Source organism: Papaver somniferum, chromosome 1 (assembly GCF_003573695.1).
Source record: "Papaver somniferum cultivar HN1 chromosome 1, ASM357369v1, whole genome shotgun sequence".
NCBI lineage: Eukaryota > Viridiplantae > Streptophyta > Magnoliopsida > Ranunculales > Papaveraceae > Papaver > Papaver somniferum.
The window spans coordinates 2,955,129-2,972,645 of record NC_039358.1 but is presented as its reverse complement, the minus strand read 5'-3'; the positions used below and the strand labels follow the sequence as shown (position 1 = coordinate 2,972,645).

Here is a 17,517-nt window from a genome sequence, read left to right as displayed (position 1 = left end):
GAACCAACCATCTGCGAAAACGCCCAAAAGGGTTCTAGCTGGTCATCATAAAAAATATCCATCTTGAGAAGTATCTTATAGGAGTATTCTTTGTCCTGGATATTTATATCATCACAGTACTGCTCTCCTCCATAGTAGAGCCTTCCTTCGAAGATGGGACTTCCTAACATAAAAAGGAGACCTGCGTTGGTATTACTCAGTAGATCACGCCAGGGTTTGCAAACTAGTTTGCAGTTGATGATGGATTGGTATGGTAAACGAGGGATGATATTCAATATGATATCATGGTGTATTTTTTCCATGTTACGGATTCTAGGAGGTTTAAGGATGATGTGATAACTTATAAACGAAACCTATATTCAATTATACTTTAAATAAAAGATGTTCAAGGAGGACCTGACAACTTATAAACGAACCCTGTATTAAATAAATAGGGAAAGTAGTATGGTGACGTCAGGATTCAGAAACCGCTTTGGTTCCCTTTTTTTTGGTCTCGTGGTCAGCTTGTGATTGTTCAAATGGCAGAGATGTGTAGGAAAGGTGGTTCAGTCACTAATGCAAGTCCATGCAAATACGTCCATGGGCTAAAAGATGGTGATGCCCGGTCAGATGAATTTGAATCCGGTGATGACAATGTTTGTCATTCAGAAGAGCTATGTTCCAAAAAAAAAAACTTTTATGCGTCTTTTTGCTTGATCTAATTTTAATTTGATTGGTTAAGAATATGACTATAGTATTTATCACATCCATGATCCGTGGAATGCTTTCTAGTTGATGTATACCAATTCTCCTCCGAGTTTAATTAATTTTCTTTGACATTCAAATAAACAAAGCCAAAAGAGTTGTAATCTTCCATGCATGAGGATCTGAAGAGTGCGTACACAGCAAAAGTGCATGTCTTGACATATCAATGTACTTACCTACTATTGGAGTATATTTGATGCAGCATCTTGATACCTTTCCTAATTTTGGTCTTTTTTTTTATATTTCCTTTTCTTTTATAATTTCTTTTTTTTAGATGTTCGATTTTTAGGAAAGATAGTTTAATATAAATAACGGATTGTAAGATAGTTTTATTCATTCAGTTTAAGAGATAATAAACTAGAGTTTTCTCTAAAGCCTTGCATTGATTTGATTCTGTCATCAATTCAAGAGCCTTGCATCGAATTTGATTCAACTCTTCGATTCAAGAAGTCAGGTCTCTAGAAATTTTAACCTAAATTTCTAGATTGAGCTGAATTACCGTTGATACGCTGCGCCAGGTTGGTATCAGATACAGGCTACGTTCTTTTTCTGTCACTACAATGGTAAGACCTCGTCGAGCACCAGTTCGTACTGAAGCAGAAATCAATCGTGACGCCATTGCTGAGCTACAAGCCCAGATGGCTTCCATCACAACTGCCCTCCAAGCCCTTATGGTTCAGCAACCAACACCAGCCGTACGCGAACATGTTGCTCACGTTAACAGTAACAGAGACGATGTTGATAACGAAGAAAACCCGTTTGCAGACGACGTTAATCCCTTTGCTCCTCTACACACCAACCGTACCCTAGCACCAGATAACGTACAAAACGCAGCAGCTCATATTCATTGGGAATCGGGTTTCAAAACCGAGATACCAGAGTTTCATGGAAATTCTTCAGCTGAAGAACTGCTCGATTGGATAGTCACGGTAGAAGAAATCCTAGAATTCAAACGAGCTCCAATGGATCAATGTGTTCCTGTTTTAACAATGCGTTTTCGTGGAAGAGCAGCTGCATGGTGGACACAATTGAAGACAACTCGTGCACGTCTTGGAAAACCAAAGATCATGTCATGGGATAAGCTTTCATCAAAACTTAAGAAAACATTCTTGCCTTACAATTATGACCAGCTTATGTTTCAGCGTCTCCATACCATCCGTCAGGGAAATCGATCTGTGGCTGACTACTCCACTGAATTTTTTTTACTTCTCAATCGAGTTGATATACAAGACTCTGAGTGTCAACTGGTGGCACGGTTTACAACAGGATTACGACAACATATTCAACATACAATCAATCTCTTCCATCCATTAACACTGTCAGAAGCACATCAACAAGCTTTAACTATTGAAGCGCAAACTAAATTATCCTTTTCATCATGCTCTACTGTTCGTTCTTCTCGACCAAATCACAATCCGACTGCGACAGATGACGTTGTTTCTGTCAAAGCAGACACACCCATTGTTCCAGCTCTTGACACTCGGCAAACTCGACCAAACTCAATTCGTTGCTTTTCTTGTGGAGATTTAGGTCATCGACAGTCTAACTGCCCCACTAGAAACAGAAGAGGCCTCCTCCTTGACACTGCTGGTAATGACGTTGAAGTAATTTACGATGAGGAAACTACAGAGCCACAAGATGAAGTAGAGGTTCTTAAAGCTGATAGTGGACCAGCATTAATGTTGCGACGTGTGTGTTTAGCTCTGCGTGGAACAGATATCAACCCTCAACGACATAATCTTTTTCATTCAAAGTGTACTATTGGAGGCAAGGTGTGCAATTTCATAATTGATTCTGGTAGTAGTGAAAACGTCATTGCTGAGGAAGTTGTAACCAAACTTCAATTATCAACATAACTACATCCTAACCCCTACAAGTTGGCATGGTTGGATCGGAATACCGATGTACCCATAACTCGACGAGCATTGATTTCTTTTTCGGTGGGTGATTCATATAAGGATCAGATTCATTGTGATATTGCTCCAATGGATGCTTGCCATCTACTTTTAGGACGTCCTTGGTTATTTGATCTTCGAGTACAACACGATGGCTATCGTAATACCTACAGTTTTCGTTACAATAATCGCAATTTCACTCTACAGCCTTCTTTGCCCGAGAAACAACATACACCATCAGCTCCAGTCCTTTTCTTGCAGCAAAAGGCTTTTGAACAAACACTTCGAGAAGAAAGATGTGTTCTAATATTGATCAATTCGGTTGTCAGAGAGTCTTTTCCATCACCTCCAGAACATTTTCAAAGACTATTGGAAGAGTTTCAGGATGTTTTTCCTAATGAGTTACCACCCGGCCTTCCTCCCCTCAGAGATATTCAACACCATATTGATCTAATTCCAGATGTTGTTCTTCCTAATCGAGCTCATTATCGTATGAGTCCGAGTGAGCATGAAGAACTTAGACGTCAGGTTGAGGAACTTGTGTTGAAGGGATTTTTACGTGAAAGCCTGAGTCCGTGTGCAGTCCCAGCTTTGCTTATACTAAAGAAGGATGGATCTTGGAGGATGTGTGTCGACAGCCGTGCTATATATAAAATTACAGTACGCTATAGATTTCCCATTCCCCGTCTCGACGATCTATTAGATCAAATTGGAGCTGCAACGATTTTCTCTAAACTGGATCTTCGAAGTGGTTATCATCAGATACGAATCCGCCCAGGAGATGAATGGAAGACGGCTTTTAAAACTCGAGAAGTACTTTTTGAATGGCTTGTCATGCCCTTTGGCTTGTCCAATGCACCAAGCACTTTCATGCGTGTTATGAATCAATCTCTTCGGCCCTTCATAGGTAAGTTTGTAGTTGTTTATTTTGATGATATTCTCATATTTAGTAAGTCCTTCACAGAACATCTTGCACATTTAAGAGAAGTACTTCTTGTTCTCCGTCGAGATCAACTATTTGACACACCAAAGAAGTGTGAGTTCGGCTCTCCTGAGGTTCACTTCCTTGGATACATCGTCTCAGCAAAAGGTCTAGCCGCCGATCCGAGCAAGGTAGAAGCAATCAAATCTTGGCCTACTCCTACTACTTTATCTGAAACTCGAAGTTTTCATGGTCTAGCATCTTTTTATCGAAGATTTGTGCCGCAATTTAGCAGTTTGATGGCACCTATCACTGATTGTATTCGTCATGATAGTGTCTTCACTTGGACTACCGAAGCAACTACAGCTTTTGAGATCATTAAAACGAAATTGTTATCAGCACCTATACTAGCTCTTCCAGATTTTACTCAAGTTTTTGAACTTCATAGTGATGCTTCTAAGTTGGGCATTGGTGCTGTCTTGAGCCAACGTAACAGACCTATCGCCTTCTTCAGTGAAAAACTGGCTGGAGCTCGTCTACGTTATAGTACTTACGATATGGAATTTTATGCAGTGGTTCAAGCAATCAAACACTGGAGACATTATCTTTTCCATAAAGAATTTGTTCTCTACACAGATCATGATGCTTTAAAACACCTGAACAGTCAAGATAAAATCTCAGCTCGTCACGCATCATGGATATCTTACTTGCAACAATTTACGTTTGTTATCAAACACACGTCAGGTGTTTCCAATCGAGTTGCTGATGCCCTGAGTCGTCGCCATTCTTTGCTGAGTGTTCTTCATGTCTCAGTTCTGGGATTTTCCACCTTTGCTGATTTGTATGAGTCTGGTGACTTCTTTGGTCGAGTTCTTCTTGACGTTCAGAATGGTCTTTCTCGAGATTTTACTATGCACGATGGCTTTCTTTTTCGAGACAGTCGTCTTTGCATTCCAGACTGCAGCCTCCGTCTTAAACTTGTTGCTGAAACACATAATGAAGGTCACATTGGTCGCGACCGGACGTTGTATTTACTTTCTCAGTCTTATTTTTGGCCTGCATTGAGACGTGATGTTGAGCGTTTTGTCGAACGCTGTACAGTGTGTCAGACATCAAAAGGTCATTCCACGAATGCCGGTCTCTACCTTCCTCTCCCTATTCCAACACAACTATGGACGGACATCAGTATGGACTTTGTGATGGGTCTTCCTCGTACACAAAAGGGTTTCTATTCAATCTTTGTCATTGTTGATCGTTTCTCCAAGATGGTGCACTTCATTCCATGTAAAAAGACATCAGATGCAGTCCAAGTCGCAACACTTTTCTTTCGAGAGGTTTACAGACTCCATGGATTTCCAACTTCCATCGTTTCTGATCGGTATTCTCGGTTCTTAGGACATTTTTGGAGGTCTTTATGGAAATTACTAGGAACCAGCCTTGACATGAGCTCCGCTTATCATCCTCAAACGGACGGTCAAACAGAAGTGACCAATAGATCTTTGGGGAATTTGCTTCGCTGCCTTGTGGGTGATTCTATTAAAACTTGGGATTCAAAACTTCCTCAAGCAGAGTTTGCTCATAATCATTCACTAAATAGAAGTTCGGGGTTCAGTCCATTTCAGGTCGTTTATGGTTTTCTCCCTCGTGGTCCTTTGGATTTATCTACTCTTCCAGACCGTACACGTCTTCATGGTGTAGCTGATGATTTTGTAGACAACATTCATAAGATTCATACGCAGGTTATTACCAATCTCGAGTCATCCTCCTCAAAGTACAAAGCTGCGTCTGATTCTCGTCGCCGTCGTGTTCTCTTCGAAGTAGGTGATCAAGTTTGGGTATTTCTCACTAAAGATCGAATGCCGGCTCATGCTTATAATAAACTCAAGGCAAAGAAAATAGGTCCTATCACAGTTGTGGAACGAATAAATGACAATGCTTATCGCCTACAACTTCCAGCAAACATCAACACTTCGGATGTCTTCAATGTTCGTTATTTATCACGTTTTGTTCCACCAGACCCAGTTCCAGATTCGTGGTCGAATCCTTCTACCCCGGCGGGACCTGATGCAGCATCTTGATACCTTTCCTAATTTTGGTCTTTTTTTTTAGATTTCCTTTTCTTTTATAATTTCTTTTTTTTAGATGTTCGATTTTTAGGAAAGATAGGTTAATATAAATAAGGGATTGTAAGATAGTTTTATTCATTCAGTTTAAGAGATAATAAACTAGAGTTTTCTCTAAAGCCTTGCATTGATTTGATTCTGTCATCAATTCAAGAGCCTTGCATCGAATTTGATTCAACTCTTCGATTCAAGAAGTCAGGTCTCTAGAAATTTTAACCTAAATTTCTAGATTGAGCTGAATTACCGTTGATACGCTGCGCCAATCTTTCATTAGTACTGTGTTGGTGACTGTTTCTTCTGAGAATTAGAAATCTTAGTTCCGTTCCTTTAAGCCACTTCTCGCAGCACCTTCATTCTTGTTCTTGGATGTAAGTTGTAACCATCATGCCACGCCACCGAATACCAGGCAAACAAGCACTCTATCATGTTGGTTTGGGCTTTCGATGCTGATATCCGCTCCAGTTTCCCGGCGAAGGTTTTTCTAGTCATTCAAAATTTCAAACAAAGACATTAGGGCAAAATCCTTTTCATTTCTGTCTCTTTCTGTCTTTCAGCCTCGAAATTGGCGATGGATAACATCTCCGATATTAGGTATGATTTGATAAACCCATGCTGTTTTATTCGTAGATATGATCTGGCAAAACCGATGCTTTTACACTTCATAAAATAAAAATTAGGTTTTGTATTGTATGTGTTAATATATACAGTTTGATATATTTTATTTTATCTCTGTGCTGCAGGACATCAAGGGTAGTAATGAACATATTTCTTACAAATAGGATTTGCCAGTCCTTGCCGTATCCTGCGAATGTATTCTATGATCTGGTCGTTCCCACTGATAACAAAGTAACCCTGAGAACTGATGGTCGCGACTTCACAGTTGATGTGGCTGTAGCTTTTAAGTCTTTACATATCAAGGGGAAGATACAGTTGATGATACATAGTGGCAAGGTTGATAATAATCTGGTGATTTCTCTGGACGGAATGGTCAGTGGCCATGTGTTAGAGTTGGTGATCGAGTACTGTGAGAAGCATCCCTTGAAATATGAAAAAGATGTTCGTTCTTCTGATGCTGATGTTTCTGATGATGAATGTATTGAAGTTACCCCTACACCTGAGACCTGGGATGCTTATTTTGATAAGAAGGTCGATCTCCCTACCTTGTTCGGACTTATCCTGGTAAGGGGATGTTTTTCGGTTTTTCTTTCTTTAGTACGTAGGTCTTGGTTTTTTTTTTTTTTTTTTTTTTTTTTTTTTTTTTTTTTTTTTTTTTTTATTTTACATTTTGTCTATGCATCTCCTTTCTCACTGATGCTTTTTATTTTACTTGTTTGTAGGCGGCAGACTATTTGACGATCAGGAGCCTGTTGGACCTGACATGCGAGGAAGTTGCTGACATGATTAAGGTAAAGACAGCCGATGGTATCTGTGAATTCTTCAAGATTGAGCATGCCCTCATCCCAAGTGAAGAGGAGAGGCTCAGGCGATATATTAGTATGACATGAAATGTCAAAACTGACTTTTGAGGGGAAAATGATGATTAACAGAGGGTATAATAGAGTAGTTTATGGAGGTGCTCCGTTTTGTCTTTTGAGGCTGTGCACGTAAGGTTAGTTGGTCAGAAAGTGTACTTGTTCTTTTTCTTTAATACCCATGCATGAATAGAATTTCTTTCAACTCCTTGGATGAAATGTATAACAGATAAATACCTTCTCAATAATCTCAGACAAATTGCGCCGTAAACCTTCTTCGAAAAAGGTGGTAAAGGAACTATCCTGAACTCTTCGTATGGTATGTTAAGTCGAAGGCCACTATCTTACCTTACCGAGACCAGTAAAGTGCTCGATCCATTTGCACAAACGCCAGAGCTATTTGGACACAGATGGTGGTTGGTTTTTCCTTTATCCATCCACCAAGGGTGTATAATTGGACTTTAATTTGCTGGAGTCTAAGGACATGCCAGACCTATGGTGGACTCTAATAACTTTATACTCATATGTGGAATAATTGTAACCTAATCCACAAATAAGAAAACCACCATTACAAGAATCTCTATCTCCAGAGATGTATTTTGGGAGATCAACAGATTCTCGGGGTAACAGGATTACAGATGAAGATGGGATCCTGCACTCGAGTGTTCTTGTCCGCTATCTTGAAACATACCAACCCATTACAAGAACCAACCATCTTCGACAAAGCCCACAAGGGTTCTATCTGGTCATCAGGAGATAAAACTTATCCATGTCCGGAAGTGTCTTATAGGAGTATTGTATCTCATGGATATTCATCACAGTACTGCTCCATAGTAGAGCTTTCCTTTGAAGATGGGACTTCCATACAAAAAACGGAGACCTGCGTTGGATTCTAAGATAGTGTGATTCTGCCAGGATTCAGAAACTGAAGACTACTTTGATTACCTTTTATTAGTCTCGTGGTTAATATAAAGGATAGAGCAGACCTGACTCAAATTTGTCATGAAAAACTGAAACTTCTAGGGTTGTGAATTTTCCTCTAGATTGTTACTCCTGATTTTGGGAGGTGCAGCTTCTGATTTTTCAAATGGCAGAGATGTATATAAGAGGAGGAGAGTGCATTACAGATGAAGGTGGTTCTGTCACTACTGAGAAGAAGTTTCTTGGTGATGCCCGCCGGTCAGATGAATTTGAAGAATCCGGTAATGACAATGTTTCTCATCCAGAAGAAGAAGAAGATGATGCCTCGTTAGTGAGATCACTCAATGAATCTCATCCAGGTGAATCGGTATTTGAATCTTATGACGACGATGATGAGGAGGATGAGGACGAGAGAAAACAGAACGTTGTTGGGGAACAGGCTTGGGGACATGCGCCGACTTTTTGCGGCAGAGATGATGAAAGTTTTCTGGAGATAGAAGGCATGATGCAGCAGCTGATGATGGATGATGCGACTCCTGTAGTAAAAGAAGACGATGACATCTACGATGTTCAAATATATGGTTATTATCGCGAGAGCAAAGGATATGGAGGATATGGTATTGTTATACGGCTAGTGAACCCTGAAAAGAACACTGTAAAACACATAGCTGCTTACTATTTAGCCTCCAGAGGAGGGTCATATCTTTATTACCTTCTGATGGGAGTGAAGAGATACTTAGAGATTGCTATCGAACGGCGAATTCGTCGAACTTGGTGGTCGATCAATTCACCAAGAGTTGTGCACTACTTTAACAACATTTTCAGATGTGCCGACATGCTAACTGACTGCTTTCATTCCAAACGTGATGTTGATGATGTTAAATTCTGCAGGAGATGTTGTGCAGGTCTGCTGTGGTTGACTGATGAATGTTTCGAAATATTGGATCCAGTTATTGAAGATATCATAAAGCTGCAATTTGAAACCAAGTTCAGACGTAGAGAAGCCTGTGATAATATTCGCAGTGAAGCTGCGTATTATTTTGCAAAGTTAGGAGCAAAAGAACTTGAGGGGAAGATCAAACGAGGCGTGATTCCAGATGAGGTGCAAGAAGTTGAGGTGAAGGAGGATCAACTTCCTCCAAGGCTATCTACCGAAAAGCCCTTTACTTTTGGTAGTATCTTGTAGCAGTGGCCAGGGATCTAGGGCAATAGCTCTCTCTTTTGGTATTGTTATGCTCTCTCTTCTGTTAGTCCTACTATATTAAGTTTTATGGCACGATAATGTTATTTTCTTTTGTTTTTCCGATAATTTTTTTTTTCTGCCATGAAATGGGATGGGCTGCATCTTCTACTTCTCCATCAAACTAATATAGCCAACAACAGCTTATGGTGAAGACCAAAATCTAAATACCCCTAATACAGATGCTTCAGATTGCTGTTGGGAAACTTATCTACAAGCCAACATGCTGTAAACTTCTGCATAGGGGTTGTGCTACTGACGAAAACATATGCCGGAAAATCTTTATAAAAGTAACCGGGAAAAAAATAGCGTAAAAATGAAAAAGGCAAGCCATTTACAGCAGTCGGCAATTTGTATCCATCCAACAAGATACAATTTGTATCTAAGAACAATTTTTTGGGGACCATGATTTTTTTTTGGGACCATGGTTTTATTTTGGGTAAAAATATTAGAAGTAAATTTAGGTCATCCCTTATCTAGATATTTATATTAATACCTAAATTACCCTCCTGATTAATTTTGGATAATGATTAGTTAGTGTTAATAATAGTTAGTGTGATGATTAGTGAGATGATTAAGTTAAAGATAATTAGTGAGATTAAAAAATCAGATGGGTTTATTTTAAAAGAAGTAGAATTATTGAGAGAGTAAAGTTAGAGAAGATGAAGAAGGAAAACATGAAAAACGATGGATTTTACCAACCACAATCGGAGGAGGGGTATTTGGGTACCCAGGTAGGCTTCAAACTTAGATAATGTTGATTGAGTTGTTCCAAATTTTCAAAAAACTGTAAATATTTAGAGTAGATTTGGGCTTGTTCAGTTACCTTATGTGAAGAACAGGTAACCGAACTCATCTGAAAGTGTAGTTCGGTTACTTCTTCCAAACACGCAGGTTACCGAACTCGCTCTTTAATGGAGGTTTTAGTCGTTCGGTAAACAGACATGTTACCGAACTTTGTTTATAGGATTTACAGAGTAATGTTCGGTTAGTTCGCAAACTTTAACCCAACAGCGTATCTAACCGAACTCCACATGTATGGAATTAGTGAAGAGTTCGGTTTGTCAAGATTTTTGCGAACAAACCGAACAGAGTAGGCAAAGTTCGGTTAAATCATAACTCAACATAGTGGGAAAAATAACACAGTTCGGTTACATTTTTTTTTTTTTTGTATTATGGGTAGAGTTCGGTTACTAACTAATTTTAGAATGTTTTGCGAACCAACCGAACACAATATATTGGTTTTAAATAGGGAGTCGGTTAAAACTATTTTTTGCGAACCAACCGAACACAATATATTAGTTTTCAATGAGGAGTTCGGTTAAAACTATTTTTTGCGAACCAACCAAACTCGGAGTTCGGTTGCGAAAAATTAAATTCGTGATAACCGAGTGTTCTTCGTGTTCTTGGTTTCAGAATGTTCGGTTACAAAACTAGTTTTTTTAAAACTATTCCTAACCGAACATGCCACTTTAACTTTCATTTAAACCATATTTTAATGATTTCTACTCAATTTACCCAATCGTTTGATGATTTCTACTCAATTTACCCTATCAAAAAACGAATTAAAAACGATTCATGGGTTTTTCAATTGAACGAGGAACATCAAGGAAAGAGAGAAGAAGAAGAGAATTTTTTTTTTCAAAACTAAAAAATTTCGATTCCCCTCCAATTTTTGTTTTTGATTTTGATTTTGGTTAATAGATTCATTTGGATTAGATGTATATGATTAGATTTACATAGTTATTAGGTTAGTTTTAATTTAAATTAAAGTAACGGGTAAATGTGTATTTACCTAACTTTAAGACACCCCTTATAAGTATAGGGAGATTGGCTTAATAAGAACATGGTCCGCCATAAGCCCATTCCGTTAGCGCGTTCTGTATTGCTCTCAAATTCACAAGTGCAGCAAGTAGTAAAAATGTTGTGTGGTTGCACACTTGCAATTTTTTACCCTACATGGTCCAAGAAGCCCGAAAACATCATGATGTACTGCTGTTGCACTAATGAAGGCCGACTCTAGCAGTGCTCATCCAGCCCTATGCCATTTCAAAACCAACTCGACTCCCACGGTCCTCAAGTAATAAATGAGGAGAGGAAAAGCACACAATCCAGAGAGGAATTAAAGCAAATACAAGAACATCATCAATTATACCCAAAACTTAACTAATATTTCATCAACCTGTGATCAAGCTCAAGCCTAAAAGCTAATCTTGGCCCAATTAAGCAACATGTTTTATGTTAGACATGGAAAATACATACAAGTGGAGACTAATCGGCAAAAGGTTTTCAAGGAAGCTATCAAACAGAAATGTTATCCCAGACAAGAACCATGGTTAATAAGGTTGCCTTAATCATTTCCATTGTTAAGGAGGTTAGACTGCCTTTCCGTCCAATTCTTTTACATGCATAAGACGCCGAAAGACGGAACAGATACAAATAGCGCCTGCGACCTGTCTTGCAACATGATCTGAATCTAGAAGAAAAAAGTCGCACGTGACATGTTTACTCTGGAATTCTTCGAAGCAGTTTGTACAATCCAAATACATTCATATGCCCCCACACATATGGGATGAAGAAAGATCTGAACTTGGCCGGTGAGAGTTCTCTGTCGAGATACGGTAATGCTGCAAGAACCTAAAATTCACAAAGTTGAATCAAAGATCAGAGAGATGCTTAGCCTGAGTAAGGACGATATATACATAGAGACGTGAAATAGAACATTACCTCCCATTTATTTATATCGCTTCCTCGAGTAGGATAAGGTCGTTTAAGCTGCAATTCTATGAGGAAGGTACAGGCTTCGAGATCTTTGAGCTGCAATATCAATAGAAGTATAAAACAGAATTATTTGAAATAGAAAAGTTTAACAAAGATCTAGTAAGTTAGAGTCTGCTGCACTCAATCCAGATCAGGATATAATTCATAAATTTCTAAAGCAATGAATATAAAAGCAGCAAAACAATTTACGATCTGAAAACAGAAACATTTCGGTTCACACTGTCGAACTGTACCATTGTTTTGAAAATGTTTTGGAATACAGAACCTGTTCTCAGATGTCATAACAACTAATATAAGAGAATGAGAGCCAAGATTTTTTCCTAAGGGTGAACTATTTTTGGAATCACAAACATGGGGGCGACATATTTAGGAGAATTAGTAAGAATGGACGAGAGAGTATATTACGTATTGTTTATCAGACGCCTTGTTCTTGTTGTTGAAATAAGGTGGGGATGCAGCAGTCCCACCCAAGCTAGAATTGAATGGATGCGGAAGGAGCCCTCGGAATCCATCATCTATCCAACGAACTTCACTAACATAATCAGGAATGAAAAAGGATGATGGGTATCGATGCCATTCGCTTCCTACGCAGAGCACGGACCCTACAAAATCAATGTTACATCCACAAATGAAAATTACAAATTTCAGATATCAAGCCATTTTATAATAACTCAAGGATTTATTCTGGTGTTTCAAATAAGACCAAATGGGAATAGAAACGAGTTCTCACTATTTCCAGAATCTTCATAGTGTTCTAAGTGCTTGTAAATCTCCAAAGGCGCAGAGTACCCATGAATAAGAGAGAATGTCCGACCATGTGAGGCACATAATATGACTCCAAGAGCTATAGGTCTGAGAACTTTGGCTATCTGTTTGGAACAGGCACACGGACATGGTAATCGTCAAAAAAAAAAGATACTGAAGTTGCAAAGATTTTGTGTTTCCGATCTTTTCCCTTTCACAAAATAAATCTCATTCAAAAAAGATAATTGAGATATAAGCGTAGCTCACCATAACAAGCACAGATCTGTATTCAGGATCATACTTATTTCGAAAAAGATCAGGAAAGCTCTCAATGACAGCTGAAGCAGCAACACATATAAGAGGGTATATTGGATAAAGGAACCTGCACGGGGATGTACATCAGGGTCAATATATTTCCACAAATCTTATCGCTGGAATGAATGCCCAATAAAAAAATGCAGGAAGAAATAGTAAGGCTAAACTAAATTTGGCTAACCCTGAAAAGCAAAACTATAGGTATGGATGGTAATTTCAACGAGGATCATATGATATTTGAGCAAGACAAACCGAAATCTCCAAGAAAGGAAATAATCAGTATCATGAATTATAGAATAAACACAAGCAGTATCATATGTGTTGGGTGGCAGTAAATATCACTTTATGCTAACCTTTCTTCTTTGTGGGGTTGCAAAGACATAAACGCCAACCAAATATAAATTGGTGAGACTACAACCAGCAGGTCGGGGGCATATTTCTTCTTTGCGATTGGAAGAATCGCAACGAACAACAGTGCAAGAACCAAACCGAAGTTGAAATTGTTGAAACCATTCCGCAAATAAAATGATGGCTCTTCGGTCCCATACAAATGGCTCTCCCCCCCTCCGGCGACATTATATACCAGCAAATTGAAAACAGACGATGTCCATTTTCCGTAGTAGTAATAATCAGTAACTACAGAAAGTGTCTGAGGTACCAAATTAAAAAGATATCAACACATAGACAAAAAAGAAAACAGTGCACGAAAATAAAAATTATGGCCCCATTTGTTAATATTTGATGTAAGGTCTGAAATTTTGATAAGAGGCTTCTTTTACTGTGAAAGTCAACAAGCAGGGTAGATGTAGTTGCCCATATGCATCTTTGGAATCATGATCTGCCACAGAAAACAACTGAAATCTTTCAAGTTTAGTTATCTTACCAAAACAACAACAGAGGTGGCTGCCGCTGGAAAAAAGACTTGCTTAAATCTTTTCAGTAAACAATAGCATGTGACTGGAGCGACAACAAGGATTGAGAATGGCCAGCCAAGGATGACACCAGCAGCTGCAACTGAAACTGCCATTGCAGGTTTATCGAAAAGAAAGAGTGCTGACGAAAGAGTAACACCATACATAGAGAATGAACTTGGCAAGAAACCTGGAAAAACAAAACGATTAGCAACATGAATCATTAACCACATTTTTTCTATATCTGACATCATTATTAAAAAGAATATGCCGCACTTTCTCACAAGATAATCATAGTTCTTTTTCACTCGGGAAAATGGGTATGAGTGTCAGGGATACAACACCATTACTGACTAACGCAGCAACCTAAAAACACTAAATATAGTAAGATAGGAAGTACAGTTAATGTTATGACATTCTCCTCAAAAAAATAAAAAGAAGAGATCCAGGCTTATACTGAAGAAAAGGGCAGCCAATTTTCTTCTTCTCTTTCTTGTCTCTGTCTTCTTCCACTTTTCAGGCTTCACATAGCTAAGCTTCGTATAAGGGCTTAACACAGCTAAAATGAAGTTTGTTGCAGACAATATAACTTCAAAAGATGCTTCTTACAAGAGAAGTACAATGGGTATTAATTCGTATGGTGTTCTTCTTCAGATATGGTAAAGGAAGCTACAACCTTTTATGTATATTCTTCTGATGCTACTTCTGCAGAAGCTTCAACTGTTTTAGAAGCTTTGGGTTTCCCAGCTTCTAATTCCTAATGTTTTGGTGGTCAATGTTTGTAAACAAGTAGTAGATTACATTAATATTGTGACTGTGTGAGGCATCTCCTTTACAATTAATTGAAAAATTCAGGTAAAATTAGAGTAGTGTAGAAACGCACTTAGGTCCTTACCGTCCTTCCTTTAGTATTGTTATGAGTGCTTATACTAGCAGGGTTTGCTAGACCTAGAAAGTCAACTAGTCAAGTATTGTCTTGTCATCCTTCCCTTCCTTTTTGGTGGTGTTCGTATAGGGAGGTGATCTTAACACTATTTGTAACTCTCTTCTTGTTAATGCATGGGTTTTTTCGGCCAGAAAAGAAAATGTTGCAAAACTAGCTAGCAGGGCTGTTGCTGCGTCCATGTGTAACAGTGTTTGCAGCGAAATGGCAATTTTTTTAGGAAAAAAAATGTCGTTACACAGAACACCACAAAAAAAAAAAAACTAATCTTCGCAAAGAAAAGAAAAATAAAGATAGTCGCCCACTTACTAGTGCTAGCAAAAAAACAACCACTTGTTAAGCATAGCATCGCCAGTGTATAGGTTGCAAGTCGTTTCCCATACTTCCTGGAAAGGGCTACCACCAAAGCTGACTCCGTCACTGCTGAGATGAGACCAAGGAATAGCCTTACTGCATAAAATACTCTAACCTGTCATGTTCAGAGGAAATGTTGGAAGAATCTCATAAGCAAAACGTTCTAAATCACCAAGAAATAATGAAACCAATAGAGTGGCAAAAACTAAAAGGAAACAGAATCACTCACTTTTTCATCGCCGATGAACCAGGAAGCAGGTCGAGCAACTAATTCATGGAATAGGATGTAAAGATACGAGCGAAGCCCAAACTCGGAACTGCAACATGAATAAAACTAATAGTTACTAAATTTACCACAGAGCTAAGCAAACATGTGTCACTTCGATGCATATCCCTTTCTAACTAGATTATAACCCTTGCAACTGAGACATGCTTCAAGAGACATCAAAGTTCTCGAAAAAGGTCCAATAACCACATAAAAGAAGGAAGAACTCAACGGGTTCAAGAAAGTTAAGACTGGACAAAAATGGTTCTCAGAAAGAAGGAAAGTTTGCCCTTACTTCAGCAAAAGAAGCATGACCCCCCTACAAAGACGACCCTTATTATGTTGGTTCCAATGCAATACTAAACAAGTTCGCACTAATCGAATACTTGTGCCATAAGTCCCTCAAATGATTTTCCGTTTCCATGAAGGTTTGACAACTCGAAGTTGCACATTATCCCTTTCCTGTAATAGGCCGTGGGATTGTGACCAAAAATCAATAAGGTTGTATTGATATATTAACAACAATCATGCAATTGAGCCCAAAAAACAGGAAGGTGTAGTTTCTTAAACACAATTTGTCGCATACCTAATAACAGATTGCGAGGCGCTCAAATGATGCCACCTTAGTCGACATAGCCTTAAATTACTTAAACATTCTTAAATTATACCAGAAATTAAAAACCCTAAACTCAACGTACTGTTGAGGTGAGCCCAGAATATCAATTTTGCAATGCATTTCGGGTTGTTCATTCGATTGACATCCTAATTAAGTGCTTTTCCCTTCGTATTTGCTTTTTAAATTACAACATTTTCCCAAAAATCAGAAACCCAAACCCTAAACTCGATAAACCCAGACCTAATATACAAAATATCAGATTCTCCATACCAAAATCGAAAATTAGGGCACCCAAAATGAGTAGAACACTACAAATTACCTGTACTCCCAAGTTTGAAATCCAGATTTGTAAAGAAGGTAATGGAGAGGCTCCCAATAATTAAAGACTTCATCGCAATCGTGAATGATATTTGAAGTAGCGCTCATATATCTAAACACAAACAATGCAACCAATGGTAATAACCATTTCAGTCCCTTCTTATCATCATCACCATCTTCTGTGTATTTGGAATTTGATTTATCCAACCTCGAATAAGAAGAAGAAGAAGATGAAGAGGATGATGGATCCGAAACATTTACTCGTCTCTGTCTTGCTGCTGAGGCTGTTGTTATCGACATTTCTGATTCACTGTGTGTTTTCGTTGTTCAAATCGATTATTTCATTGCTCTGTTATCACTAAATGATAGTAAAGTTTGTTCTTTTTCTTTTCCCTGATACCAAAGAGCACAGGGAAGCAACATCTAGGAATTACTAGGTAGTCCAGGAAATCCAATACCCGTTACTCTCTAATCCACCCCTAGAATAAAATTATCCGCTGGTCCACCAGAATATTTATTCCCTAGTCCAAAACATGCGGGTCACACAAGACAAGTTTTTCAAAAGTACCAAAAATACCCTTTCTGCAACTCCACGAACAAATCAAATTCAGTTTCTTTCTCTTTTTTTCATCTCAGATTTGTTTCTCTTTGGTTTTCTCTGCTCCTGCGTTTTGGTTCATCACAGTATCTGGTAGCGTCTTTCAATTAGGCTCATCACAGCTATTATCTCGTAAATCATATGTGCTTCGAAATCAGATTCGAACAAGGTATTTATCTCGTAAATCATCTTCCTCTGCTGTTGTTCTTGGAATGTTGATGAATAATTAGGTTTATTCTGATCCGATTTCTATCAGAATAGTTGTCTATGATGTACATTGTTATCTTTCTTTTATGATTTCAGTTTTGTGATGATTTACATTGTTCAATTCAGTTTCTGTTCGATTTACATTGTG

The 17,517-nt window shown here is 38.5% G+C and overlaps 2 protein-coding genes across 2 annotated transcripts; one reads left to right on the top strand and one right to left on the bottom strand.

Annotated features, from left to right (window-relative positions):
- Positions 1–6,252: 6,252 nt before the first annotated feature.
- LOC113335698 (SKP1-like protein 1B) lies at positions 6,253–7,189 on the top strand. Its single transcript, XM_026584074.1, has 3 exons — positions 6,253–6,275; positions 6,425–6,863; positions 7,022–7,189. The coding sequence occupies exons 1-3, from the start codon at positions 6,253–6,255 to the stop codon at positions 7,187–7,189; spliced, it is 630 nt and encodes a 209-aa protein (XP_026439859.1).
- A 4,250-nt stretch (positions 7,190–11,439) lies between these two features.
- Positions 11,440–17,013, bottom strand: LOC113277420 (dol-P-Man:Man(6)GlcNAc(2)-PP-Dol alpha-1,2-mannosyltransferase-like). The gene is made up of 10 exons (XM_026526523.1): positions 16,566–17,013; positions 15,595–15,682; positions 15,321–15,480; positions 14,041–14,258; positions 13,511–13,806; positions 13,110–13,224; positions 12,829–12,967; positions 12,504–12,700; positions 12,045–12,134; positions 11,440–11,954 (listed from the first exon to the last, which is right to left on the bottom strand). Exons 1-10 carry the CDS (start codon positions 16,862–16,864, stop codon positions 11,823–11,825), a joined length of 1,734 nt encoding a protein of 577 aa, XP_026382308.1. The 5' UTR covers positions 16,865–17,013; the 3' UTR covers positions 11,440–11,822.
- Between the last annotated feature and the right edge of the window lie 504 nt (positions 17,014–17,517).

Excerpts from the sequence above, each read along its gene's own strand:
- LOC113335698 (XM_026584074.1), top strand. The coding sequence starts at position 6,253 with ATGGATAACATCTCCGATATTAG. Across the intron at positions 6,276-6,424 it reads GATAACATCTCCGATATTAG|GACATCAAGGGTAGTAATGA; the intron begins GTATGATTTGAT and ends TCTGTGCTGCAG. Across the intron at positions 6,864-7,021 it reads CCTTGTTCGGACTTATCCTG|GCGGCAGACTATTTGACGAT; the intron begins GTAAGGGGATGT and ends ACTTGTTTGTAG.
- LOC113277420 (XM_026526523.1), bottom strand. The coding sequence starts at position 16,864 with ATGTCGATAACAACAGCCTCAGCAGCAAGACAGAGACGAGTAAATGTT. Across the intron at positions 15,683-16,565 it reads TTTCAAACTTGGGAGTACAG|TTCCGAGTTTGGGCTTCGCT; the intron begins GTAATTTGTAGT and ends TTCATGTTGCAG. Across the intron at positions 14,259-15,320 it reads TTGTTTTTTTGCTAGCACTA|GTTTCTTGCCAAGTTCATTC; the intron begins GTAAGTGGGCGA and ends TTGTTTTTCCAG.